The sequence below is a fragment of the Daphnia carinata genome, chromosome 6 (assembly GCF_022539665.2).
Source record: "Daphnia carinata strain CSIRO-1 chromosome 6, CSIRO_AGI_Dcar_HiC_V3, whole genome shotgun sequence".
Classification (NCBI taxonomy): domain Eukaryota; kingdom Metazoa; phylum Arthropoda; class Branchiopoda; order Diplostraca; family Daphniidae; genus Daphnia; species Daphnia carinata.
Genome location: NC_081336.1, coordinates 2,438,647 through 2,460,593, shown reverse-complemented (window position 1 = coordinate 2,460,593; position 21,947 = coordinate 2,438,647). Strand labels below are relative to the sequence as shown.

Here is a 21,947-nt window from a genome sequence, read left to right as displayed (position 1 = left end):
TTTATCTATATCATCTAGACTTATCATACTACCCAACTAAGCAATACCAGTGCAGAGGCTAAACCAATTGCTGGTGCATTTCGTTATTAGTGTGTAACTGGTGAATCTACTAATTATGAAACCTAAACAGCTTGTGGACAAAAACTACGTGCATGTGCGAAAAGTTCTGTGAATCACTACACCGGGATTGCAATCCATAAATCTACACTAGTGCATAATGTGAAGGTGAACGAGCTACTGAGCTTCTACATTCTTTTTTTTTTCTCCATCACCCTACTTTTTATAAGATTTTTAATAGACAAAGAAAAACAAACTAATACATCAAGCTTCAGGTAACCAGCTAGATGTTCGATCTGGACAAAATGGGCTGAATTTCAATGGAAGAAATTGCGTAACTGCACGCAATTGCAGCAAATGGCTCGGTTCTCTACAATCATATGTGGTCTTTGTTTGGTCAATAAGTAATTTTTAAAAACAAACACCCCCCCCCCCCCTCCGCAATTCAATAAAATAAATCATGACAAAAAAGAGAACTAACCAATGCAGTGAAACTGGATGGGATGACAGAGGAGACATTTTCTACAGCGGGGTGGTTGCGGGGGCTCAATTCCGGGGTCACACCGATAACCCTGTCGGTGTTTCTCTTAAATTTTGGATATTTTTAAAGCTTATCTCGTATCTGGCATAGACCAGACTCGTCTCTTCCTGTAAAATAATAATTTTAATTAATAAATAAAACGTAATAATCGCAAGTACTTGTTTAAAAGAGCCATTCTAAAAAATTTTCAGAGCCATTCTTGCAAAAAATTACACTAGGTCAACTCTAGGGCACCCATTGGAAATCGACACTAGTTTCTTGGTTTTGACAATCGGTTTCAGTGTTGAGATAACCGTGCGGCCGCTAGGTGAAGTCAATAGCTTTGAGTCGTCTGCTATATATGCAATAAACATTGTATGGCCTCTTGTTATTGCCGCCTTTGGAACTTTTGTGCAAATTAATTGTAAACCGCTACTAGGTCGTAATCCTCGTAATGTTCTGCCATACGGCAGACATGATGGCTCAAGAGGGCCAGATATCCGAATAATTATTATTACAAAACACAATGGTGAGCCGAGCTCGATTTGCAGAAACTTGGAGAAAAGCACTTTTGATCACTGCTGTGTTCAACTACATTTTGAAAAATACATTGGTATCAATAGAGTTGTGATAACTAAGGGTATACTATATCCTTTAATTATGTTGGTATCTTTCAGATTCCCAATACATAAAATGGATATCAGAGGGCTAAGCACATGTGATGCCCTTCAAAAATTGTTGGAGGAAATGCATGATGTTATTCACAACGACAAATCACAGGATGCCAGGCATAGCAAGTAATTTTCAACATAACAGTGATAAAATATATTTTTTTAAATTGTAATTCTTACAATGGTAATTCCAGTTCTTTAAGCAACAATGTATACTCTTGTTTAACAAAAGCAGCACTTCAAATCAGAGAGCCGCTTTGCACATTCAACTGGATATCATTAGCTGTCTTAAGTGCAGAAGTGGTTGCTATGATTGTGGCACATGAAATTCATGAATATCAAAAGTAATGCAAAAACAGCATTGCCTCACCTGCTGTTATTCCTTCTAATCTCGTTTTAGATCACAGGTGTTGTTGTGGGAAGCAATATTATTATTGCTTTTGACTGTATTCAATTTCCTGTTTGCTTGCTGGGATACACAGTTGCGCAAAACTGAGATGCGCACCCGAACCGAATGGCTCCGCAACTTTGTGAATGAATGGAAACATAAATGCGAATGGATCCCAGAAAATTACCCGCACATCCACAGTCCGCAGTCGCCTAGTATAACGCTACAGGCAACCATTAGAGATGGTAACATTGTCAACCTTCCTTGGGCGCTCCTAGTAAAAGGAGACGTCATAGTTCTTCGTCCCGGACAGCCTGCCCCAGGACGCTGTAGAAATGTAAGGGCTTTTCTCAATATACTGGAAAAGTTAAAAATTCTATTAAATGTATTGCTAGATTGCAGGCAAAAACGAGCCTAACTTCACATTGGAAGCAGACGAAATTTATACGCCTCTTACAAACTCTGACAAAGCAGGACCGTTTAACACACCGCTCTTGCGTCGACCCCTACCGTGCACCTATTGCATTCTTGAAGAAACTCCGTATGTTCAATCAATACGAATAGCCCTAAAGGAATCTTTAAATCGGCCAACTGGAGTACTTTACAAGGAAAAATTTTTATGTTTCGCCGTTTGTCTAGAGCAATTCATTGCTCCAATTTTTCTGGTACCTTTTTCTTTTATTGTTTGATTTGTTTCCTCAACACATTTGGACATCCTTATTCTTTGGTTTTCCATAGGTTCTTTTACTAGTCTTCAACGCGGGACGCTACTTTTATTTCTCAGAATACCTTAGTAGCGGTCATTGGACGGATATGTTCCTCATTCAGCCCTGCTTGGTTGTGCTTCCTCTCCTTCCACTTGTTCTACCCGTCGCATGGCTCATAATCAATGTCTATGGGGTCGCCCTTATCCTCGCTCTCTTCTATACAGCACGGCATTTCAAAGTAAATTGGTTTCTAGAGTGACACAACCTCCGTGGCGTTCAACTAAATTCTTTTTCCCCGCACTAATTTCAGATAAGCAATGATCCGTTCGAGGATGCAGAGGTCACTGCTCCAACCCATCCTTCCTTCTGGGTCAAGTGTAAAGAGATGAAACCTTATTTTCTAGATACTTTGGTAGGAAGAGGCAAGTCGCCCTTCCGTACTGGAAATATCTTCCAGACGCTATCATCTGTGACAGTAACCCACTGAAAATATTACCGTTAATTAGAGCTTTTTACGAAATAACTTTTAATTCTGGACAGGCGCTGTGTTGTGTGGACAAGAAAGGGATTCTGTCGTGGCCTAACCCGACGGCAGAAAAAGTCTTCTTTTTGCGAAATGGATCTTGGGGACACCAACAGACTGATTTCGGTAAAGAGGGCACCACGCTCAAGCCTACCTCCACAGTCGCTGGTGCTATTTTGAAGAAAGATAAAGACAGCAACAAAAGGACTCGGAAGCGTTCGAATAAGAGGGCCTGTGCAGAACGTAATGATTCTATGGTATAAAAGTTTAGAAAATTATCTACAGTCTACGAATTGAATAGATGCGCGGAACGGCTATGAGACGAGAGCTGAAGTTCTCGATTTGAGTCACGACTGCACCACTCCTTTCCGACTCCAGTTTGATGATCCTTCCTGGCAACAGTATATGGGCTCTTTGAAGCCTCTCGGTTTGGCCATCCTTCTCAACACTTGCAATCCTTCAACGCAAGAGAGATACGCCCAATTTTGTTCCCACCTTTCTTGTCTCAGCAAATTTCACGAAGACTTTGTTCCGGTTACTAATCGACGGTAGGAAAGCTCGTGCTTTTGCTTTTTGTTTGTTCGCATCACGGAAATTAATTTTTTCTGCATGCGTGCATCTTATTTAGCATTTTTAAAATTTTCTTTTTTATTTTTATTACTTATTCATTTAATTTGTGAGTTAAATCAAGTACTGGCTAGTAAAGTGAATGTAGTTTTACACGTAGGTTCTTGTACGATACCTATCTTAGCAAATAGTTGAACTACAACAGAAGCTTGATTTTTGTATCTGTAGAGAATGGGATGAAGGGCGAGGTCATCTGAGCATGTTCGACTGTTCGCGTTCCAGTATTGCGACGAATAATCTCCTCTTAACCCACGGGTTGGTTTTTTTTATTTTGTTATGCGTTCAACTTATGTTTGCATGGTGGTGTCCCATAGAAATTTTGTCATTATTTTTCAGTTTAAGACTACCGCAATGATATAAATTTTTACATGTTGCAGTTGTTTGTGCGAGCTAGCCAAACAAATCGGTTTCCAGAGTACTGCCCGCAACGTTTTTTCATTGAAAGATCAACTTTTTATCTTTCGACATGTAAGTAAATGGGACTCTTCTATTTAGAACAAAAGATTTTATGTAACAAAAAATATATATCTTTCCATTTGCGTAACAGCAAGCGGATCCATCAAGCCGTAAAGACAGGCTGGCCCGCAGCTTGTCGCTTCCGAAACTAAAGTTTCCTTTCCCCAATATGGTCGGTGTTTGTGTTCAAGAATCGCACACAGGTCGCTTTCAACTACTTACGCAAGGAACAGGTGAAATTCTGTTGGATGCCTGCGTTGACTATTGGAATGGCGTGGACCTCTGCCCATTGACACTAGCCGACAGGTTCGTTTCGTTTTGTGAAAAGCAGAGTGTCACTTAACTTGAATTCGTATTGTACAGGAAAAGAATCCTTGATTTCTACAATCGCAGCAGCTTAACGGCTTATTGCACAGCCTTCTCCTATCGTCCAGTGGACACTCGCTATCAGGAAACAACTGTCTGTGGAGGACCCGAGTCGCTGTTTCAAACTTCCGGAGTCTACTTGGAATTGCCTACAGACAGCTCCCATCTTTACCATCCACAGCGTAGTCCAACGCCAGAAGGCCCTGTATCGCTTTCTCGTATTCAATCGGACAGTAATCTTTATTGCGGAACAGCGACAGGTGGCTACTTTTCAAGATCCAACGATTCGTCGATGGATGAATCGCCAAACGAGCCGAGCCCGAATTCTCCGGAAGGGGTTTTCCAACTACAGTGCAACCAAACTTTTGTTGGAATGGTCACAATGCAGTACCAAGCCAGGACTGATATGGTATTGCTTTCTAACGGAGTTGTCATTTTACTTTATTGCGGTATCGTTCAAAATGCATTGCTCTATATTAGGTACAATTGATTGAACAACTAGACAAGGCGTCAGTGAGGTTTGTGCATTTCAGCAAGGAAAACGAACTGCGATCCCGAGTCTTTTCAGAGAAAATGGGATTGGAAAGTGGATGGAACTGCCACATTAGTTTGCTCAGCGAACACGATGTTGAATCGAAAGAAGATGGGGAAGAATTAACTAACCGACGTACTAACAAATCGTCAATGAGCTTGCTGAATAGAGAAGAGTACACCGCATTGAATGCTGCGACAAGGAACGTACATTGTCTAAGCATCTCCGCTCCCAGTGCAATCAACGTCGAGATGACCCAAGTCAAATTCGAAGATGAAATTTTTCTTCACAGTCTGACGGACGATGATTCACGCTCCGATAATTCAGATACTGATTTACTCAAGGATGAAGATAGAGATAGGTAAATAATTAAATTAAAATTGAACCTTCTTAACACAGTTAACTAATACTTTTTTCCCCCTAGATTGTTTCATTCTCAGAAAAGCCCAGTGTCTGTCAAAACGCCCTCGCCGCAATGTCATCATTTAGTCAATTGTTCTAATGACGGCAGTAGTCCGTCATTAGACCGCTGTCGCAGCGCGAGCCGTAGCAGCAGCAGCAGTAGTAGCAGTAGTAGTACTTGCAGTAGTAGTTCCAGCAGCAGCAGTTTACTTAACGTCACCGGAGGTAGGATGCCATTAGGTTAATGCACCGTTCATATCCCAACATAGTAAACCAAATGTAATATGTTTTGAATTAAATAGGCGGTGGAAGTTGCTGGGACTTGAATTTATCTCGCTCGCAAAGTCACGTGACAGAGAGTACGGAGCAAAGCGCCCCTGTTGCCTTCGACTTAACTAACAGAGTGAGAGGGGATTTTACTATTCTTAAGTTATGCAATCTGCAGATTTAACTTCACCCTGATATTGCTAGGCTAAACTGCCTAGAGGTATTGAAGAAATTCGACCACACATCGAAAATGTTGACAATGTTCCCCTTCTGGTTTCCTTGTTCACAGAGTCTACTCCTACCGCTACGCGAGAAATGGTAAAATCACAAAAAAAAACCATTCGTCGTTAAATCGATTGTTCTTTAATCCCCCAATTATTATTTTTTTTTTATAAAAAAGATCAAGATTATGCAAGAGTACGGAGAAGTTGTTTGCATCGTTGGTTCATCGGCGTCTGCCTACAACTGCGCCCTTTTCATGCAAGCTGATGCTAGGTATTAAGTCATATAAATCAATAATAGGAAACAAATTAATCACGCGTCTGATTGGCAGTTTGGCGGTTGAACCACTCTACCCGCAGGTTTGCCAGCAAGTGCCAGTTGTCTCTCCCGTAAGCCAAACTAATGTCCTGTCTCCAGCGGAGCTTAGTCGCCGCCTAAATTCGCTTCCGTGTGCCCTATCCTTCCATCGTGATGAGCTGTCTTCATTGCTCCATCTCGTACTAGAGTCTCGTCACGTTGGCTTTTGTTTACGTAACGTCCTCCAGTTATGGGCCGCTTCCATTGCTTCCCTTTCTACCGTCCAGCTGATAGCAGCATTGTTCTTCCTTCCACCCATTTTCACAACTGGCCAAGTCCTTTGGCTTTCCTGCATCATCATTCCTCTTCTGTCCATCAGTCTAATGGGTGCTCCTACTGATCCTGACGTCATGAACATAGCCACCGGAAAGAATTCACGCAAGATTGACAAAGGGGTAGCGTATCGTCTACAAAAATAGTATTATCAACACACATTATCTTTTGATGTGATTCCCACAGACTTTCAAGTTTGTTCTGTGGAGCTATGGACTCAAATTTCTACCGTCAATGATCATTCTTCTTATCTTCTATGGCGCATCGTTGCTATCCCTCTGCTCTTACGTCAACTCGGATTGCCAAATGGTTTCCAAGTGTCTGTGGGTGTACCCGTCGCAAAATGGAACCGTTCTCAAAGGGCTTTGGTCGGGGTGGGGAGAACCGGCGCACGAGCACCTTTTGTACACTGTACAACACACCACCGCTTTAGCCTTTGTCATTTTTCTTGGTAAGCAAATCTACGATCCATCTTGTGACTAACAAGCTAATGCAATTGATTTCTTCCTAGTTTTTATATCGTTGTCATTCGTTCATCGCCAGTATCATTTTTGGCAAGTCAATCCCTTCAGCAACCGATTGTGGATCGCTTGCTGTGGTGTTGTGTAAGTCCCGAAATTTACTGATTGCAACTCCGTTAATTAGTAAATGAATTACAAATTAATATCATTATTTCGAATGGGATGTTTAGGAGTATTCTGCAAATAATCTTCTTTTCAATGGGCATCTGGTCGATTGATGCCCATTCTTTAAAGGACGGCCCATGCAATTCGTCAAGCCCAGTATCCGGTTTTCCGCTACCAGCATGGCTTCTCTTATCATGGCCCACCCTATTGATACCGTTCAACGAATTGGTCAAACATTATGAAATTAAGTAAGCTACCATAACTATCAAAAGCGTTAAGCAACAAGATTCTGTATGGTATTTGCTATTTTTTTTTTACTAATTTCGTTTATGTACAGGGTCAATGTCCGCCTTCAAAAGAGAGCTCGCCTAGAATTTGGAACAAAACTGGGAATGAATTCGCCATTTTGAACAGGAATAATAACGCAAACGCTGATTTTTGATCCGACATTATGTATAGCTTGCCAATATGTTGATCTCTGCATATACAAGAATATTATATAAAAACAAAGGCCTATCTTATTTACATGGCGGAAGCCAAATGCTTGTGCTGAATTCCGATTGTTTTTATAACGACAGCTAATTTTTGGCAACAATGTTTTCGCTATCCTTCCACGAAATATTTTTCATCAAAATGGTACTTCCCTTAAGTGAACAAGATCATAAAGGAAATATGCTAGGCTTGTTTCTCAGAAAAGATACCTATACATCAGGTATATCTAATCAGGATAGGGAATTTGCAAAAGGTTTGCGACTTCTAACCTCGGCCCAACCGTAACGGTTGCATCCCCAAAAAAGCGCATCGTCAATTTCAATACAAAAACAAGCCTAACTGCACAAGTTTTAGTCGGCACACCTTTATGCATGGAAAGAATTGTGGCCTGCTATCCATCGTCATATTTATTTTAAAGATAGATGAACAATTTTTTGAAATTTCTATGAGAAAATTCAAATTTAAAAGCAGTTTTCCTTCGGTAGCGACCGCGTCGTACACTGTGTCAACTAGCAGACAGAATTTTTCTCAGCTGATTGCAATTGAAGCTGTCATTGCAGTCATGTGATATGGAAAAAGACAAACTGATTCATAAAGTTTGCCAAGGTACAAAAAATTTTCTATTGTTGTGTGTTTTTTTATTGCAACCTGTTTCAATAGGAAAAATCTATTTGCTTGTTTTTAGACACTAGTGATATATTCACACGGTTGTTTGATCATCGCCCATTCTTGAACGGCGAAGTTCAACATTTTGTTCGAGAATTTGAAGTAATTTTGAAAAGAATAGTTAAACCTTTGTTTGTTAAGCAACATGTTTGATCAAATTTTTGTTTTAAGGGGAAGAAGAATATCAAAGACATAGGTCTTCTTCTGAAAAGCTGTGAAAAATTGACAGATATAAATGACTTGCTGAATACTTCTGTTGGTGACAATACCAAGGAAGTTATCTCAAGTTTGTTGGATAATATCTCAAAAACTACCACATCACTTGAAGCAGTTTCTTCCCCAAAACCTCTTAACGTGGGCTATAATTTCTTGACTTCAAAAACATAACAATAATTGTGCAATTTTTTATAGGAAAATAAATATCTTTTGGACAAAGAAGCACTGCGGCAAAAAAAGAAGGAAGAGTTCTTTGAAAACTACAGAGAGAGATTATTGTCCTTAGATAATCTTGTCAAAGAAAAAGAATTAGAGTTGCGAAACCATTATCAACAACTAGAAGAGAATTTAAAAACCACCCTGTAATGGCATTAACAATCAAGCCATCAAAAGCCCTCAACGAGTTCATAAAAACACTACCAGAAAAAGCAGATTATCCACCAAATGTAAAAGAGCTAAGGTCTGGAGAAAATGTCATGCTTACTAACATGGATCTTAGATGGATCGGAAATTACATCAGAAAAGTATACTCTGCATCTCAAGAATGTCACAAGTTGTCTTAATAACCAAAATTCCCTTGATTAACAGATGGATAGTCCAAAAGTGTATCTACATGAATTCGTAAAAGGCTGTGAAATCATCCTGCCGACCCCACCGTCAGATCCTCCTAGAAATAAGGAGCTTGAAGCTCGAATTGCACGACTGCGTAAGGAACAAGAGCAGCGACAATACAACAAAATGATACAAAACGTTTCTCGGACACCTGAAGGCAAGGAGGAATCATTTGCCGTCGAAAGTAATACAACATGAGCTGTCCTTAAATTCGATGAGCAAATTCTCTTTTTAAAATGTTATTCTATCGCAGTGAAACTCATCAACTCGCAGCTGATTGAAGTGCTTGGGTTTGCTGTGTCGTTGTTTGCAGCCTTCGCTTTCGGATTTACGGGGATAAACTACATGATTGGACCACTAGATTTGGGCATCCGGGCCCTTTTGGGTGTTGTTTCTGCTTTAGTTGTTGCCGTTGCTGAACTATACTTCCTTGCCAGAGTTCTTGGCGATTACGAATTTTTCCATTTCCAAAAGCAAAAAAAAATGAAAACATCTTAGTATTATCATTTGTGTCGCGTGTTTCGTAATAAATTACTTTACAATTATAATCAAAAACCGTTATTGCAACCAGAGAAACGTAGCATCGAACATTAGATACGTTAAATGGAAACGGAATTGGATTGTTGTCGCTGACAAACCTATTACTCGCTTTATAGTGGGAAAATCGTGTTTTGTTTCTCGTACAAAGAGCAGCAAACAAAAGTGAAACAACATAGTTTTCCTACACATACATAAATGTCTCCACAGCCGGGCAAGTAAACCGAATAACTCGAAAGAGTTTTCGCGTGACGGTATAGAAAGCGTGAAAAGTGAGAGCCCAGATTTTTCAATAAACAAATAAACAGCATGGCCTCGCATGTAACACGCGCTCGTGCAGAAAGGAATATGTTCGGCTTCCAGATCGAGACAAATCCATAAAAGTTTGGCTATTTTCTTTTACATATTTTATATCGAACATTAACTAACTAAGAGGTCCACGTAACATTTTACATGAACAAAACGAAGGGCCTTGTTTTGTTTTGCTACAAGCTGATTAAAATGCGCCGATGTAATATTTTAAAAAAATTATTTTTACTGCAGTAGCGTTGGATGGCAGACTTTGCATTGTAAATCGTTCGTTAGTTGTCCCTCATTCGCCATACAACTTTTAGTTTACATCAATTAGGATTTTTTAAAATAATGTGACGTAATGGGCAACTACAGAAGCTGTTAAGGCTTTCCCTTTGCTTGGATGAACAATATCCGATATTAAAAAAAAAATGCGCGAAAAATAGGACTCACGTGAAAGCCTGGCAATGATAAGAAAAAATCATTTGTGTAAAATTAAAAAATCGTGAACGGCAATATGTTTGCGAAAAATAGTTTGCTCGCATTTTTGGAGGCACACAAAAGGAGGAACTGGGGCACGCAGCGATTATTACTTAGCGGCGCTCTAATACCATCACGAATTTCGCAGAAAACAAGAATGACGTAAAGAAAGAGAGAGAATGCATCCGTTAAAAAGCGTTTGCTTGACCCACATTTAGACGTGGGAAAGGACCCATTTATCGCAGACAGATTGTCTGGAGAGCAGGGTTTTTCCTTCTATTTTACAAAAGCAATTGAAGTGCTTCCCAAATAATATAAAAATTCCATGCCGTTTTGTGTCGCGTATAAAGAACAAGAGAGTTATAACACCCGATTGGGTAGCGCGCGCACGTTTAATCTTCTATGGCAACAAACAGCCAATGACGGAGAAAGCAGTCTTTGGGCGACCCAAAATAGATCGCAAAAAGAAAAATAGTACCCATCGTGCGTAGGCGAAACGATTCCATCTGTAACATAAATATACTGTCGTAAATTTGACGGAACGTTGGCCTGCATAACAGTATGTTATTGGTTATTTAGCGTGATGGGAAGCAAAATACTGCGAAAAACGGAAAGGGGAGCTGGAGAGAAGACAAAACTTTCCACCGCAAAATCATTCGTCCTTGTAGACTATGCCGTATGGGGAAAATAAAAAATTTGGGAGCATCCCCTTGTGCTCGGAGTAGTCGGATATATAAGCCAGTCCTCACGGCTACCAAAGACATCAGTTCCTCCAGTTCTTTCCACTACCAAACAACAATGCATCAGGTAAATTCAAACTAACAATCGGACAACAAAAACTTCAGCCTTTGCTATGAAACCTAAATTTCACTTGAAAACATTTTCTTTTTTGATAACTTTACATTGTTTAAGTTGGTCGTCGTCGTTATCTTCGCTGTCGCAGCCTTTGCTGCTGAACTCCCATACCCGAAACCAAACGCCGGTTATGCTGCTCCCAGTTACGACAAGGAGGTACGAAACGATAGTAACCTTTAGCTATTGGTAAGAGTGACCTAAGAATCTTAAATGTTTTCCCAACTCAGCCACTGATGCCGTACAATTTCGGCTACGCTGTCAATGATGTCCCCACTTACAACAACTTCGCCCACCAAGAGACGGCTGACACCAAAGCCGTCACCGGATCTTACCGAGTTGCCCTACCTGATGGCCGCACTCAGATTGTTTCCTACAGAGCCGATGAAAATGGTTACGTTGCTGATGTCAAGTACCAAGGAGAAGCCAAATACGACAGCAAACCTGCCTACCAACAAGCCTATCAATCCGCACCGGCCCCAAGCTACAAACCCTGAACAGCTCCTTAAGACGTCTTTCATATCGTGGTCCCTTTCACACACATCAATCCATTAGAAAAAAATTTCTTCCTGATTATATTAAGAGTCAAAGGAAATCATGTGTAACATATGGCCTGAAACAGATAGTATACGAAATCATTAATAAAAATTTAAGCTTTATCTCAAATAATTTTTTGTTTACTTTCAAGAGGCCACATAAACGCAAAACGTAATAGCCACAATAAAAAATCTTATGGTTTGTTCCTACGCCACAGTTTCGGCTCACGTTTTGACTCTAAATAATTGCTCCATTTTACCGCCTCGCTAAATGCTCCATAAAGATTTAACAGTTATTTGAAAGTCTACGATTGAATTTCAAATGGGAAATTCGTGCAATTGAAATTCTAGCATTGTAACAAAGATCTATTGTGGTATTTTCAGATCACGAATGACATAAGCAGAAAATGATTTCGTGCAAAAGTAAGTTTTTCGATTGAATTGCTTAACTTTCTGACGCTTCAAAAACGAACCTTGTAAAAAAATGCTAGTAACATGGGCAACACAACAATTAGGACTCTGACCAGAGTTACCCCAGACCTGGCTTACAACCGGAAGGTACTGGCGCGACGCAATAAAAGGTGTTTTTATTAGTATTATTATTTTTTTATTCTTTCAACTATTGTGCTAGTACCTTTCGGTAGTACTATGGTCTCGGGTTTACCCGGGACTGAACCTTAAGCCCTAACAGCAATCAAAATGAAATTGTTATCCCAATTGGCAAACGGGCAATTCATCAAAGTATTTCAGTGGCAGAAAAGGGTTGGTTTAACCATCAAGAAAAATGTATATGTATTTTTTTTTAAAAGTGAAAGTAGATGGTTTCGCCATTTTTCAATGGTAAAGTAGAAAACAAGATAACGACCGAAAAATTGCAACGCTTCAACGCCGTCGACTGCGTTTCGAACTGAAAACCAAGAAACAACTTTCTATGGACTCAACATTGATATTTCGTTGTATGCTTACATACATGTCCGCACATTGTTCCTTCATCCAGTTTTTGAAGCAAAACAACCGTGTCAAAATCTGAGAACCCCTTTTAAAATTTTTTTTTTAAATTAGGGTTTTGGGCCAACATGAAAACCAATCAAGATGAAAAACAATTGTCCCCAGCCTTCCCTATCGTTTCCTACATTAAGCTACTATCCTTAGGTCTATGTTGTTCCACGTTTAATTTCTTCAAAAAGAAAGGGAGGTCGCTAATGGTATTCCAGCTGATGCGTGAAGGCGTGAAACTGTGTAACGACTGCACCGGCTCTAGTACCTCATATTCTTTCTTGGTGACCATGATGCCTCCTTGGAAACTATTATTTAGTTTTTCTTGAATTCTCACTTCTTTTAACACCCCATAACGCGTAGTAAAGATTTACTTCGACACAGTTACGAGATCAGAGATGCGAAACCCTACTGCGACCTCACTCAGTATCCGAGCCCAAGAAACTAGTATTTCATAACTACGGTTTCATTCCATGATAACTAACAGTATTTCACTTACCTTATTCTATCATGAGATGTCCTGCTGAGATGAAAATGAAAACGAGGGAAGCAGGAGAAAATTGGCAAACACAACACAAAAACCACAAACCGAGAAAACAAGATGAAAACATACAACAAATGACGTGGCTAATGAAACGACATTCAGACTGTGCGGGAAACCGAACGTCTTTACCCACAAAGAAGACGCCGACATTGCCAAATTTCACGCTCATCAACATAGTTTAATCGTTTACTTATTTAATCTTTTCAAATGAGCTCCTGTATTTAAAATTGTTATTTGAAATAAATGTGCTATCGTCGAACCGATCAAAAATTATATTTGGTTTTTACGGAAAATAGAAAATGTTCCTTATCCCAAGCCAACCAAAATTAAGTGTTTAGTGATTCACTAGAAACTTCATTAGTAGTGAAAGATGTCTGCTTTTTGGTGTGAAAGTGAAACGTCGCTCTTCTGCTCAAATTCTTCAAAAGTACTGGAAAATAGCACAGGTACTAGCAGATGAGCATGGGGATTAGGACGCGTTCTGGACAGTAGAAATTCATTTAGTCATGGCTTGATGATATTTTTGAAAATTGAACTATGCATCGGTACTTTGGGTTAAGGCAAAGGTCTTTCCGTAGGAATTGCTGGAGCCTGTCGTACTTGAACAGATCGTGTAGAGACTCATTGTTGTATTTCACTTGAGCCTCCATTTTTTATCGTCGTCTTCGTAAACGAATAATTCTCCGTTTGTCACCCGTTTTCCTTTTTATGGTTGTGAATCAAGCATCAAGGTTGATCAAGTTACAGGTGGTGTCACATACCACTTTCTGGCCTGTTACGATGAGTAGTTAAAGAAAGTAACTGAGGGGAAAAAGAAATTGATAATCGAACATCGAATGACTGCGGCCTTTTCAGGCATAAGATATTTAATAATCGATAGAAATTGAAGAGTGCTGGTAATGTGTTGTCAACACAACAAGCTTTCTTTGCCTTGGCCATGTTTACCTTAGCGTAACAATGATATTATTTGTGTTATTGCTAAATATCCAACCACGTGAGCTGTCCGTAGTTTCTCATTCCTCCAAACTACTCAGTCTCCGCCCAAATGGAATGTACGGCTATACTAACTCCCCGGCATACGCAGCAACCTTGAGGTAACAAGTGTCTGCACTCTCCGGAACAAGGTAGTGCGCTATATAAACAGACGGTGAATGTACTTGGAATCATTCAGTTGTTATCTGCAGCAGTCTTTACATATCACAAAAAGTAAAATGAAGGTAAAAAAAAAAAAACTGAATGTTTCTAAGTATTAAATAAAACGAATAATTAAAATCTCTTTTCTCTGTCCAGATTTTAATCACGTTGACTGTTTTGGTCGTCGTTGCGGTGTCTGTCAATTCACAGAATTACCCCAAATATCCTAAACCAGCCTACTCATCACCAGCTTACCCTAAGCCGTCATACGCTAAACCTTCTTACGACTATGTAAGCTACTTAAGTTACTCTTTTATTTTCCCACACTACAAAACTAACACAGTTTTTCTAATAGGCTCCTGTTCCTTACAACTTTGCCTACGCTGTCAAAGACGACTACACTTACAACGACTATGGTCACCAAGAAACCAGTGACGGATACGCCAAGACCGGCAGCTACTACGTCCTATTGCCCGATGGCCGCATGCAGACCGTCACCTACAAAGCTGATGAAAACGGCTACGTCGCTGATGTTTCTTACAAGGGAGAAGCCAAGTATCCCGAATACAAACCTTCTTACGCCAAGCCAGTTTATCCTAGTTACCAACCAGCTTATCCCAAGCCAGCGTACAAGCCGGACTACCCCAAGTACAACTAAGATGTTTAAAACCAGATGACGGCAACATTCCCCTATCTCGTTGTAGCCCATGATTTCCTATGCATACATATCGCCAATAGCTCATTTCATTTAGAAAACAAAACGTGATATAATGACACATAAATACAACAAGTTTCCAATAGGGATCTATGAAATCATTTTCTACTGTGCAGAAAAAGCATGCATAACATAATAGTGACTTAAACGGAATGGAAATCAATTCCCAGAGATGTTTATCCTACCCGTGGAGAACCGAATCTGGTTCCTCGGCTGACTCCCACTACCTTCTACTAGAGCCAGCTTTAGAAAGAGGGGAATCATGTAGATTTTTCATCCATCTGTTCTAAAGTAGAAAACAAAGGCACAGCTACCCTACCAATGATGGTAGATAGCGGGTGGAAATATAAGTGGGGGAAAGATTACTCACCTAACATCACTGTTTCCATCTATTTAAGGCATCCCAATGTATTTTGCCAAAGGTTCATTTAACATTTCCAAGGTGATGCGGCCATATAATAAGGTACTGGGCAACTCCTTAAATTCATGAGCTATGGAAGAAAAGCTTTTTGATTGGGAGGTAAACCGAATGAATACCAAATACCTAGGGATAATCTGGAAACATAGGGGAGAATCAAGAACCTTAAACATAACATCAGAATTGTCACACTTCTATTGTGCTGATGTCAGTGATCCTAAGAAATTTTGATTCAGAATCATGGATAGATATCAACAAATAAAAAATATGTTACCTTAATGTAATTATACAATAACTCGAGCATCTGATGCATTCCTAGTTTACGAAGTACCTCAGTAATTAATTGTCCTTCAGCAAATTAGAAATAAGCATCGAAATCTTTGTTCAATTGTTGAGGGTTCAAGTCCCAACCGAACCAAATGAATATAACTGTTTCAATTGAAACAAAATGTAAACAAAGGTATAAGCATTCAAATCTATGAGGCACCATGCATACATTTTCCAAATGTTGGAATGGATGTACATCACTATGATCTTTCTAGAAAGAGCTTAACTCCTACGGTTAAAATCCGTTAGAAAATAGATCAGTTTCTAAATACTCAGTAAAGAGAAACATAACTTATTATTAAAATTTGTTACTAGTTACGACATTAACTGTTAGCAAAATATCCGTTCCAGTGCTTCGCACTGAATAAGTTTCTCAACTCAACTGGCCCCGTGGAATCGTGACACCTGGGAAATAACCTGTAAAAAATTGTGGATTTTGACGTACAACTCATGGCGTAATAGAAAAACAACTGCCTGAGAAAAAATTGGTTTTTGGTTATATTTGGTATTGGTATTCGAAAAGGCACGTGGCCTAAATCCTGGCCTCGATTTTCAAGCCAGCCAAGCCGTTGCCTGAACACTGGTACAGGCAAAGAAAAGTAAACGTTCATTTTTTGGCCTGGGTCTTGGATTCGATGCATTATGAAAAAAGAGTAAAATTGAAAGGTAATGCTTAAAAATTATTCTGTGATTCAGTATATTAATACCGAAAAATTTTTTTAAGCAGTTAAGGGACACATTACTCGTAGCGTTCGTTGCGGACTTTTGGAGAACCTTTTTTTGTCCTGTTCTCAGCTGACCATTTCTGCTTATCAATTATCTCAGGAAAAAAAAAACAGTAAGCTTTAAAAAACAAACACGTAATGGTTAAACAACAGTGTTGTGAATCTGATCAGGAGATTGTAAAATATACTCAATTTCTTACTATTTAATGTATTATAATAAATGTTTAAATATTAAGAATTCTCAGCTAAGACAAATTCCATTTACAAGTTATAGTTAAAATTAATGCAGATATAAGCCATATTATTCTTTAAAGTGTTGCTCCTTTATAGTGTCTGATACTGTGAATTTAAAAATACTACATGGACAAAACATGAAGTTAGAAGAAACCATGGGGGCAATATTCTAAATGAGTTTCGCATCCCACACATCATCAACGAAATGTTCTCCTCTTTTAACCGACCGCCTGTAACTTATCCAACATCTAATAACATATTGCACTGCTAGACCAAGCACAATAACAATTATGGTATCACATCACATAACAGAAGTTATATCAATGGTATAAAATGACAAATTGTGCCACAATGACAAATGACAAAGTGTGCATTTGTGTACACAGATGCTTTTAGCTTTTACCCAACAATGTCTTTACTTATTTTCTAGTAAAATTGGCAAATGAAGTAAAGAAATTTAAATCAGACTTGACATACCATAAAGTACCGGGCCTCCTGTTGTGGCCGTAGGACGAAGTACTGCTGCAAAGGAAGATACTTGCATGACTGTGAATTACCGTGCTACCTGTCGTCCTTATATACGCGACGGCGTATATACTGTATGTTTCACATTCTACCTTGACCTTTTGCAGTGACCTCGACTAGAAGAATAACCTTAGGCAATTCTATTACAGAGAATAAAATATCCTCTGGCTCTTTAATTGTAGATCTGCCGTGTTTGGTGCTATTATGGTGTTTCGGGCCTTGGAACGTAGATTTGGAAAAAAAATTCACATGCTGGGCACCTTTCGTAGTTTTTGGATATACCGATCACACACCATCACGGCTGAGTATTAACATTTGATTTTTTCTCTTTGCTGGTTTAATCTAGTCGTACATGGTAATTATACCGATATCTATCGCCCAACTAGGCGACCCACAAATGGACTTTCTGTAATTGTTCCCTAAGTACGAGACGGGATACGAGAATCCCTTTTTTTTTAAATGGCGAGGCTGACGAAAAGCTAATCTATTTTTGGAAATCAGCGCGCAATTCTGAATAAATTGTATGATTTTCGTCGATTTCCACGAGGTGTCATTTTGGGGGAAATTTGACAAAAGTGAGAAGGGTATAGGCGTATAGCCTTCCCACTTTTCATTTTTGGCAAAATTCTAGATACAATTAAAAATAAAGGGTGTCGATTCAGAATTCAACGAAAATTACGAAAATCAAATTTATTTTTTCATTGGGACCATAGTTTTTTCTATAAGTGTGAAAAAAGAGAAAAGAAAATAAAATATGGCGAACCGTTTTACCCCAAAAATAATAATATTGGCCTTTTTTTCTAGTAAAGAAATCTGCCCGGGAAAATACCGGCTAAATAGACCGACTAAATGCTACGCTAGCGCTGTAGCGTACTGGGGCGCTAGCATTGCGTCAAATATTCGATTTATTTAAAAAACGATTAACTTCATGAAAAAAATAGCAATTTTACCGGAATCAGCATTGAATTTTGAGTATAACCGGGCTTATTTTCTCGGGCTTAAAATTTTGCCATAATAAAATGCAGATATGGGCAGCACTACTCGTGGCGTTCGTTGCGGACTTTTAGAGAACCCTCTTATGTTCTACTCTCAGCTAACCTCTCGTGTACCCCGGTAAACAGTGAGCTTGTTTTTGCGTTAGAAATTTCAGGAAAAAAACAAAAAAACAAACAAAACTGAAGATATAAATAGCAAACTTTTGATGGTTAAAGAACCGTATTGTGAAACTGACTATCAGGAGAACGTAAGTTTTACCCAAGCTTTCTACTATCTTATGTATTATATAAGTTTAGACGAGAAACTTATTTATATCACAATATTTTATAGCATGACAATAAAAAATTTGTATCTTTTTTAGCTGATTAATATATCTGGGATCTAGAGGATTGATTTCAGTATTGAGGTTTTCAACAAATATGAAATCCAACCCATTTACCAATTGTAATTCAGAAGTAGTGCAGCCATTATTAATCCTGAAAGCCTTCTAAAAGAAGAATGCATGACAGGTAAAATTAGTACTATAACAGTCCATAGTTAACTGTCATCTGTGTTCTTTAGAAAGAATTATTTCCAGGGAATGTGAGTAAAAGAACCCATATTTGAGATTTGTGAGAACCAACATACGGATAGGATGCCTTTTTAGTTATTAGCAACTGTATGCAAGATATGTATTTGTGCTATTCTTGACTGAACATAGAAAGTCACGTACAGCATGCATTTATCGCTAACACTAAAACTAAAACATTTACTTTCCATAGTATATGAAACCATGACCTTTGATTTTGGCTGTCGGTGCTTTAGAACAAATATATTGTATGATAAACCAAAGATCATGACGAAGTTGTCTACGCTATTTTTTGAAGCTTGTGAAATTATCTGTTAATAAGTCTGAAATCATGCACAACCAATAGTTCTGCGGTAGAGCGTCTGCATACTGAAGTCGAAAGTCTAGAGTTCGAATCAAATCAGAGAAATGTTCTATGTAGTCGGATGTGGATGTGGACATAATGAGCCAGTATATTGTGAATTGGACGCATTTGAATATTATTACAAATGTCAAGAGGTTTCCCTCAAAACAAATGGAAAAATAGTTAATGTTTAATAAGACTCGTGGCTCTATGGTTGAGCATCGGCATTGCATGCCAGATTATAAAGGATCGATCCCCAAAAGAGTCAAAGAATTAGAGCAATGAAATTTGTACGTAATTTCAAGTGTCTAATATAATGTTTCACGTGAATAGAACTATATTTCATTTATAGCATACGTATTCAGACAGAAATATTAATGCAGCGTTGACGCGCACTAAAATGTTATTACTAGTGCAAATAGGTTATCTTTAAAAGACATGGGAAAACCGTGAATTCGTTTACATGATTCATGGCTCAGTGGTTAAGCATCGGCATTGTATGCCAAAGGTTGAGGGTTCAACTCCCGAATGAGTCAAGTGAATAACAATGATAGTTTCAATGTGAAACAACATATAAATAAAATATCAAAAGCCATCAAATATATCAAGCGTTAACTGAATGTTTTCCAACTGTTGGAACTGATGTGCATTACTATGACCTATCTATCTATCTATAAATAGCTTAATGGCTACGGTTAAAATCCGTTGTAAAATATTGCAGGTTCAAGAAAGAGAAATATATATACCAGTTTCTAGATACTCAATAAAGAGAAACATATACACTCAATAAGAGAAAATATCATAAAGAGGGACTTAGCTAATTTTTAAAATTTGTTACTGGTTTCGAGATTAACCGTTGGTAAAATATCCGTTCGCGTGCTTCGCACGAAGTTTCCCAACTCGACTGGCCCCGTGGAATCGTGACACCTGAGAAGATTGGAAGCCTGATGCAATCGGAAACCTGACTGGGAATCGAACCAGTAACCTTCGAGTTGGGAAGCGGACGCCTTGCCTTTCTGGCATCTGCCCCCCTATATCCCCCCATTGGGATAAGGTTTTCTATTGACTCGCGCCTACTGTCACATTAATGTGTTGAAGTCTTAAACTTTATTGGATTGTCACAAGTAGCTCAATGGTAGAGCATCAGCCTAAAAAGCTGATGTCTGTGGTTTCGAATCCCATTCAAGTGCCGTGCGTATGATATGCAACATGAAAGATAATGAACTATAGTGATTTGTCAATAATTTTATAAATCATAATGTTTGGAATCAACAAATTGATTTCTCAAGCATTGCTACCATATAAATTCGCAGTATTATTACTGCCTTCTAATTTCTGAATTCTAATTCGTATCAATGTATCTGCCATATGTAATGTTGCATATGAATTGCAATATTTGGAATCTTTATTTATATAGCTGAACTCTAATGCGGATAGATCCCAATGCATTCGACTTACGAAGCCAATGCTCTACCATTGAGCCATGAGTTACATTACACTGCAAACCATTTTTGCAAATTCTGTCAGGACATCCTATTTTACATATTCAATAAAATGGTAACAAACTGACCTATAGGCTTGGGATGGAATCGAACCTCGGCCTTCTGCTTCCGTAGCCGGACACTCTACACATAAGCTATGATACTTACACAAACACTTATTGACAAATAATATAGCGAGGCGACAAACAGTGATTATACAATATTATCGTGCGAGTAACTAAAGGTATAAAAGAAAAAATTTTAAGTGACTGTAGCTCAATGGTTGAGTATCGGCGAGTAATGCCGAATATCAGGGTTCGACACCCAATAGTTACTGGAAATTAAAAAGTATAATCAGAGACAATTACATCAAATCGGACTGGAGTCCATTACAACTATGAAACATAAATTGATTAACCCAACGTCAACGGTGATTAAAAACAGAATAATCGTTACGAAATTAGTGTCAAATCTCTTACCAACGTAGATTGCGACCACAGCAACGAGAACCGATCATATAAATTCAATTCGACCAGCGGCAGCAGAAGCAGTATAAAGTTGTAAACAGAAAAAAGAGTACAAAAAATCAGCAAATTGTAACATAATAAAAAACACAAGTTTGCTTTTTTTGTTTAAAAAAAATAAATTGTATTGACATTACTCTGCACATATAAATGATTTTGCAACTTTAAAAAGGCATAATAGCCCTTTCAAAAGTTGCCGTCAACCCAGGCAGGGGGAGACACTGCCTTGTTGACCCACCGGGGAGATTACCCGGTGATTGGCTAAGAGAAGCCGGAAGAAGAGCTGAAGATTTGGAACATTTTTACAGGAGCGATTAACCTTTAATTCGGATTTGTGGGTAGCCACATCGCCCTCCGTGAACACATCATCGGACTAAGCGGACGCCCACGTCCCCTTTCCGGCCAGAGCCCTCCAAACCTCGGTATATGTTATTTTTATATATACCGTACAGTAGGGGCATGACCCCCTACGGGCTTATTATGAGTCAAGGGGAAACGGGGCCACAGAAAGAAGGGAGCCCAGATATGCACTTCAATTTATGTATGACAAATACCATAATGCTGGAGAATGTTCTTCATTCATGGGGATTTCAGATCGAGTTTCCAAACGTCAGCATTGACAAAAATTCCAGCCTCCTTTTGAAACTTCATTTTCCATTTATTACGACATTTATCTAGAAAAAAAAAACACGAATCAGCGCAAACATTTCTGTTTATGGAACTTACTTCAAAGATTTATCT

At 38.8% G+C, this 21,947-nt stretch overlaps 5 protein-coding genes across 8 annotated transcripts; all 5 read left to right on the top strand.

Moving 5' to 3' along the window:
* Window positions 1–871: 871 nt before the first annotated feature.
* On the top strand, window positions 872–7,500 carry LOC130690505 (transmembrane protein 94-like). Of its 4 annotated transcripts, none has more exons than XM_057513511.2 (23): window positions 872–1,190; window positions 1,255–1,374; window positions 1,443–1,592; window positions 1,649–1,973; window positions 2,032–2,301; window positions 2,375–2,581; window positions 2,654–2,818; window positions 2,884–3,109; window positions 3,168–3,414; window positions 3,662–3,748; window positions 3,871–3,961; window positions 4,041–4,255; window positions 4,313–4,724; window positions 4,796–5,208; window positions 5,272–5,474; window positions 5,552–5,652; window positions 5,721–5,834; window positions 5,917–6,011; window positions 6,070–6,490; window positions 6,555–6,819; window positions 6,880–6,973; window positions 7,060–7,242; window positions 7,332–7,500. In XM_057513511.2, exons 2-23 carry the CDS (start codon window positions 1,271–1,273, stop codon window positions 7,402–7,404), a joined length of 4,461 nt encoding a protein of 1,486 aa, XP_057369494.1. In that variant the 5' UTR covers window positions 872–1,190; window positions 1,255–1,270; the 3' UTR covers window positions 7,405–7,500. The 4 variants fall into 4 exon arrangements, with proteins under 4 accessions (XP_057369494.1, XP_059351792.1, XP_059351794.1 ...); XM_059495809.1 differs by having other exon boundaries at window positions 5,272–5,489; XM_059495811.1 differs by lacking the exon at window positions 1,443–1,592 and having other exon boundaries at window positions 5,272–5,489.
* A 466-nt stretch (window positions 7,501–7,966) lies between these two features.
* On the top strand, window positions 7,967–9,483 carry LOC130689853 (uncharacterized). The gene is made up of 6 exons (XM_057512792.2): window positions 7,967–8,092; window positions 8,172–8,254; window positions 8,324–8,506; window positions 8,564–8,892; window positions 8,957–9,164; window positions 9,234–9,483. Exons 4-6 carry the CDS (start codon window positions 8,734–8,736, stop codon window positions 9,476–9,478), a joined length of 612 nt encoding a protein of 203 aa, XP_057368775.1. The 5' UTR covers window positions 7,967–8,092; window positions 8,172–8,254; window positions 8,324–8,506; window positions 8,564–8,733; the 3' UTR covers window positions 9,479–9,483.
* On the top strand, window positions 8,056–8,734 carry LOC132088027 (biogenesis of lysosome-related organelles complex 1 subunit 5-like). Its single transcript, XM_059495588.1, has 4 exons — window positions 8,056–8,092; window positions 8,172–8,254; window positions 8,324–8,506; window positions 8,564–8,734. Exons 1-4 carry the CDS (start codon window positions 8,056–8,058, stop codon window positions 8,732–8,734), a joined length of 474 nt encoding a protein of 157 aa, XP_059351571.1.
* Window positions 9,484–11,035: 1,552 nt separating the features above from the next.
* On the top strand, window positions 11,036–11,799 carry LOC130690225 (pro-resilin-like). Its single transcript, XM_057513225.1, has 3 exons — window positions 11,036–11,095; window positions 11,201–11,299; window positions 11,371–11,799. Exons 1-3 carry the CDS (start codon window positions 11,087–11,089, stop codon window positions 11,635–11,637), a joined length of 375 nt encoding a protein of 124 aa, XP_057369208.1. The 5' UTR covers window positions 11,036–11,086; the 3' UTR covers window positions 11,638–11,799.
* A 2,479-nt stretch (window positions 11,800–14,278) lies between these two features.
* Window positions 14,279–15,163, top strand: LOC130690009 (cuticle protein 19-like). Its single transcript, XM_057512962.2, has 3 exons — window positions 14,279–14,433; window positions 14,507–14,641; window positions 14,706–15,163. The coding sequence occupies exons 1-3, from the start codon at window positions 14,368–14,370 to the stop codon at window positions 15,006–15,008; spliced, it is 504 nt and encodes a 167-aa protein (XP_057368945.1). The 5' UTR covers window positions 14,279–14,367; the 3' UTR covers window positions 15,009–15,163.
* Window positions 15,164–21,947: the final 6,784 nt, after the last annotated feature.